General features: G+C 36.3%; 1 protein-coding gene across 1 annotated transcript in view; it reads right to left on the reverse strand.

Moving 5' to 3' along the window:
• LOC131065723 (26S proteasome non-ATPase regulatory subunit 6 homolog) overlaps window positions 1–1,191 on the reverse strand; it is a 30,488-nt gene extending 29,297 nt beyond the window's left edge. The window contains exons 1-2 of the mRNA XM_058000331.2: window positions 876–1,191; window positions 677–791 (exon numbers count right to left, since the gene is read on the reverse strand). Coding sequence (XP_057856314.1) covers window positions 677–791; window positions 876–1,011 — 251 coding nt within the window. The 5' untranslated portion in view covers window positions 1,012–1,191. The remainder of the gene's footprint in view (window positions 1–676; window positions 792–875) is intronic.
• Window positions 1,192–6,000: the final 4,809 nt, after the last annotated feature.

Consider the following 6,000-nt stretch of genomic DNA (forward strand, 5'->3'; position numbering starts at 1 on the left):
TGATATTACGTATCAACATGCAATCCAATAATAAAGCATTGTTTTCTAAGAGAGGAGATTTGAAACATATGTACACAATGCCATTGATTCAATCAAAGAAGCAAATCCAAAAATAGAATTTAAAAAAAGGTCCTTTTAAGGCCGCCCCTGATAGCTGGCACCCAATACACCTGTGCTCAGACAACAAGATAGTTTTTGCTGCATAAGAGACCACCCACTTAAGCACAAGCTCTTCACTCTAGGCCCACTCAAGCACACACAACAAGATAGTTTTTGCTGCATAAGAGACCACCCACTCAAGCACAAGCTCTTCACTCTCAGGCCCACTCAAGGAAAAAGGAATGCAACTCCAGTCTTCGAAGTGTGTGCTACCAGATTGTAACTTATAAACATACACCAGGGCTACCCAATAATCTACATGCCCAGAAAGTTAACAGATATGGAAGCAATCAAAGACTCAAGTACTTAAAAAGAATAAAAACCAATTTCTCTCATATCCTGCCCATCAATGCATGTATAAAAGGAAGTGGTAATGAAACTCGCGGATAAAACAACTCATTTAATGCCTACAACAACATCTACACAATCAACAGGATGCCTGGCTAGATTCTGTTCTACTAGAAAAACAGCTAAATTTTGATATCAGGAGAAAAAGTAAAAGGGGTGCAAAAAGTACTTTTCGTCGAGCTTGATTAGGTCGTCTTGAATTTTAAGTTGCATAGTTTGCAAGAGGGTTTGATCCATAGTCCACCCTAACTCTGAGCATAATGATTCGTAGAGCAAGGCCATACCTATACCCACACCCGTTCAATCCATTAAAATATAACATTGCTGGGCCAAATTTAAATATTTGAAAAAAGGATTGAAAAACTTACCATCAGCCTGAACGAGACTGAGAACCTCGTCCTTGAGATTGATTTTCTCGATGTCGGGCACATCGGGATGCCTGAGAAGAAAGATCTTGTGGGCTAATACCAACTTGGGCTCCTGAATTCCTTCTTGACCCTCCATTGCCTCTTCAATCTTACCTACGCAGATTTATCGATTCTCTGTGTTTCTCAAATGTTACAGTCGCGCTTTAGGTATGTCAAACGTACCCCTCTAATTTTGCGTAAGCGCTATTTTGCACTTCCACTGTCTAATACACTTTACTACTTAGGGCAGTTATCAATACCATAAAAGAAATTCTTCATCTTAATATATATATTGAGAAGCTTTTACTCAAAGTTATATACTTCACAATTTTTTTACTAAGATTTATTTTTCAACTTAGATGTCTTAAATATTTTTTCATTTATTTTTCAACTTAGATGTCTTAGATATTTTTTCATTTTTTTTTCAACTTAGATGTCTTAAATTTTTTTTTAAAGAGTTATTATTTACTTAACAATTATTTTAATTTATAATTATTTGAGAATGATTTTTTATTTTATTTATATTGTTTATCAAAAATTATTTAAATTTATTTAAGAGTTGTTTTTATTTAATTAAAAAAAAATTAAATTGGTAATATAAAAAATTAAGTTTAATTTGAATAAATGTATTATATTAATATGAATTGTCCAAATGCGGCACTTTGGGGATGAGGATGGTGCAATGTTTATCAATTCCATGTCTACATTTGGAAGGTGATTCACAAATAATAGTAAATGCTATTATGAAAGGAGAGGTTACTTCCTAGAAATCAAAAGTTTATTCAATTGATAAAATTTGAATTAGAAACCTTCTAGTCATTTCGGATTTCACATGTGCTAAGGGAAGGTAATGATATAGCTGATGTACTTTCCAAAACAGCTATATCATTTCAGGAGGTGGGCGGTGAAGGTGTGTGGGAAGATTTTCGAGGTATGAAATTGGATGTAGTGTGAATCGTATATCATCAAGGGAGGGTGCTTTAATGATTCTTAATTGGGGATGTGACAAGGGATGCCTATGTTGTTATTTAATCACAAGTGTGCGCAGTGAGCCTGATTCTTCAGGTTGAGGTGTGCAGAGAAAGCAAAAGAAAAAGCGATGGAAGATGGTGTTTGTGAAATAAACAAAGTGCTAGAATGGAGGCTAATTTTTTGCTCCACTCAATGAAGCAACAACTTGCCTTTGCTAGCAAAATCTCAGAGAAAAGACTTGGGGGTTGTCTAAATTCAATGACCACATTTTTCTGTAGATATCGGATGTGCTGCTCGATGAAGTTTACATGAAGTCAGAGTTTTGTTACAAAACAAACATGGACATTATCTCCATGTTGGTTGTGTGGGGGTTGGTGCTCGACGTGAAGGAGGAAGTGGTGTGGGTGATGCAAGCTTATGTCCTAGAAAATTACACATTTGGGATGACTTCTATTCTTACAAGAGCGGAATTGGGTTGAGGATTGCAGTTGCGGTTTGAAGAAGGCATTATCCAAGATGGAGACAACTTAGAATTTAGGCCTTTTGTCCTTTGGAACAATTGAGCAGACAAATCGCTTGGACAAAGGAGGTGTGTGTGGGCTAGGAAGCATTGAAGGACTTTGTCCGTGAAAAGAAAGTGGAGCAACGGATGGCAAGAGAGGCAAAGAAGAATGAAGCTAAAAAGAAAATGAAATTTGAACTTGAAGAATTTTGGGTCAATGGACCAGGTAAAAAGAAGAAAAACTATAAATTTGTGTCTATTTTTATTCATCCTGCGAGTTTATAGATTTAGGGCATTTTTTTTATAGCTTTTGTATAGAGTAATGGTGGTAATAAAGCCACATTTTGGCAGTGTTCATATAGTTTAATGGGTGCAAGCAGGTGTTTAAAATTTTGTTTATAAAATATAGTCAATGCAGTAAGGTGCCTTTTAGTTCAAAGAGAATAGGTAGTAGAAGTGTTTATCTATGTCTAGAGACTTGATACAGGGGTTAATCCTTGATTTTTCTATCTTTTATGTATTTGACTTTAATCGTATTAATAAAATATACTCTTAATTGCCCATCAAAATAAAAATACAAATAGTTCAAATATATGGGTTCAATAGTGAAAGCTCCATGAAACATGTAAGTCTCTAGTATAAATGACAACAAATTCAATATAAAGGTTCAAACTTATGAGAACAATGGATTGGTCATTTATTGATGACCTCAACAACAATGTCATTCTAATCTTGAGCTTTCTAACATCCCCATGGATTGTGGAAAACTAATATCATCAAAGAATACCACAATTTATCTATCTCATTATGCCATGAATAATTTAATAGACCAACCACCTTGCTGAAGCCATGGGTGCCTTCCAAACATTGCAAATTGCTAAACAATTACGATGCAGGAAGGTGTGGATTGAGGGTGACTCGAATAACATTATTCAATGCCTAAGGGGGGAAAAAAAGCCTTCTTGGACTATTGAGAATATCATCAAGGCCTCTATAAATATAATCAAAACTTTTGATGAGTCCTACATTTCCCATAACTATAGGGAAGTTAATTGTGTAGCGGATTATTTTGCCAATATGGAGGTTAGGCTTAACTCGAGGAAGACTTGGTTTAAGGAAGACACCCTGGAGGTTGAGGTTCGGTCCTTTCTCATGCATGGTCGACCACGTGGCCGATTTGAGGAGATTCCTACTAAATTCGATGATGCAAGTGATTAATATTGTCATCATTTTTTGGCTTGTTTTTGGTCTAAATGCCTTCGCTTATAATTATTACATCCAGACCTCTCACGCTTTATGGATGTTACTTGTTTTGGAAGTTGTGCTGGTTTTTTTGTTGTCGACTTTGTTTTGCCGAAGAGTGTTGTTTTTGTGTCAAGAATTGAGACTGTGGGGGGTAAGAGATGCAGAGTGGAGGCGGCTAATTGTGCTAACTGGAAGAAGAACCCTACCATTTGGCACAGGTTGCAAAAGGGGGGTGTGGCATCATTCTTGGAGAAGCTGCATGGGCACAACCAGAGTATTACTAAGCAATTTGTGAAGGGGTGGAAGAATGGTAACGTGACTCTATTCGATAGGGTTACAGAGATTAATGAAGAGCTTATAGATGAAGTGACGGGCATGTCTATGGAGGGGATTAAATTTTACAGAGATAGAAAGATCTCGAATGTTGTCTTGAAGAAATTCCCTAAGAAAGATAAGGAGCCTGAGCGCCTGGTGAAAGCGAACAAGACCCATTTTGAGCCGCATCAGATTAAGGCCATTTGGAGGGGGCTCTTGAGGGCGATTATGGAGTTTTTCACTTTGGATGGCAGGTTCACCAAAATCTACGGGTATCATTTTGTGCTCCTTAACCATTTTCGCCACAATGAGAAAATTTCTTTTTCGTTTAATCTGATGTCTTCTTTGAGTGCTAGTATCTCTAATTTTAAGGAGAATCCCCATATTAATCCGGTTTGCACCAAGGATTAATATCTCTTATCTACGAGCATTTGAAGGTTAGGGCTTCTAAAAACCCTAGCAAGCCCCCTCACATTTTTGTAGAAGAGATTGAGGATAGTGAGGATTCAGAGTCAGAGGGTTGGGATATTGATAGCAATGATAGGGATTTCCTCCCCCACACCAACAAAAAGGCTAAAATTGGGCTTTAGTTGGTTGATTCGAGTGTTAGTAAAGGGTCCCCTAATGTTGGTGTAGAGGGTTCGAGTAAACGACCTAAGGGGAAGGCTTGAAAGACCACCTTGATGGTTTCGGACACCTCTAGTGAACAGGATTCCCCAGATCAGACTCAGAATGTTGAGGCATCTTCTTCCTCTCATGGTTCAGAACACAATTCCTAGGAGTCGGTGGATTTTACTTCACAGGACTTTCATCCTAAACAAGAGATCCTATTTGATGTGTTGAACATTGCCAAGAACAGCTCTCTGGAGGTTTTCTAACTTTTCAAGTGGGTGTTTTATGAGATTAAGAACATTAATCTCAAGAAGCGGTCTTTATCTTCCAAGATGGAAGTTGTGCAAGCTAATGTGAGTGCTGGAGACAAGTCGCATGCTACAGTTGGTGCTTATCTTGTTAATACTGGTCAGGAGGTGGTTGAGGGGGCTTCAGCGGGTGTTCTATGGACTGAAAGCGAAAAGCAAGTTATGATTGATTGTATGGCCAAAAACATGGAAGCCACCCAAAAGGTGAAGGAGATCTATGATAAAAAAAAAAAAAAAAATTGTGGATGTTGAGGCTGGGATTGCCAAATGTGAGGCTACCCTTTGGGGCATTATGGAAACCAGTCATAATATTGTTAAGGCCTTTGCTAAAACTATGTCCACAATGGTTAGCAAGTTAGAGAAATCTCACATGGAAAGGACTGTTGTGGATGTGGATCAGGAAGTGGTTGCTGGCGCGAATGAGTCGGGTCCTCCAGGTAAACATACTCGTGCTAGCCTAAAAAAGAGAGTTATTGAAGTGCCCTAGCACATTCTGGAATTAAAGAATGTTGCCAAGAAGATGCATCAGCTGAGTGCTAATGTTGCTGCGAATCTTAAAAATCTGGGTTGATTTTTTGTTTCTATAGCTATGTCAGTGCTGGTTGTTTGCTGGCTTTTTGTTGTCTTGGTGGGTTGGGTGGTATTTTTTGTTTGTATCTGTTGTCTCTTAGCCCTGTTGGGTTTTGTCCAATAGTTTTGTTCTGTTTGGGCTTTAAATGATATATCTTTTGTAATTTTGTTGTAAAGGGTTTTGGGTTCCTTCAAAACCTGTTTTTTTCCGTAATAAAAAACTTAATACTATTTTATTTACTTAAGATTTATTTTATTCACTTAAAATTATTTAAAAAGTATTTTATTTATTTATATTATTTATTTTATTTTTATATGGATTCTTTTCATTTAGTTTTTATTTTACTTCAAAATTATTATTTTATTTATTTATTTAAGAGTTCTTAAATAATTTTATTTTTTAAGTGTGTATCAATAATGATTTTTTTAATCTCACATTTTATTTTACTCTAAAATTATTTGAAAGAATTATTCTGCATAATGTATCTAATTTTTTTATATATATTCTAAATAAATACTACATCTTAAAGCTTTTTCGAGTTTGGTCTATTTATTGATAAAA

The sequence above is a fragment of the Cryptomeria japonica genome, chromosome 7 (assembly GCF_030272615.1).
Source record: "Cryptomeria japonica chromosome 7, Sugi_1.0, whole genome shotgun sequence".
Classification (NCBI taxonomy): domain Eukaryota; kingdom Viridiplantae; phylum Streptophyta; class Pinopsida; order Cupressales; family Cupressaceae; genus Cryptomeria; species Cryptomeria japonica.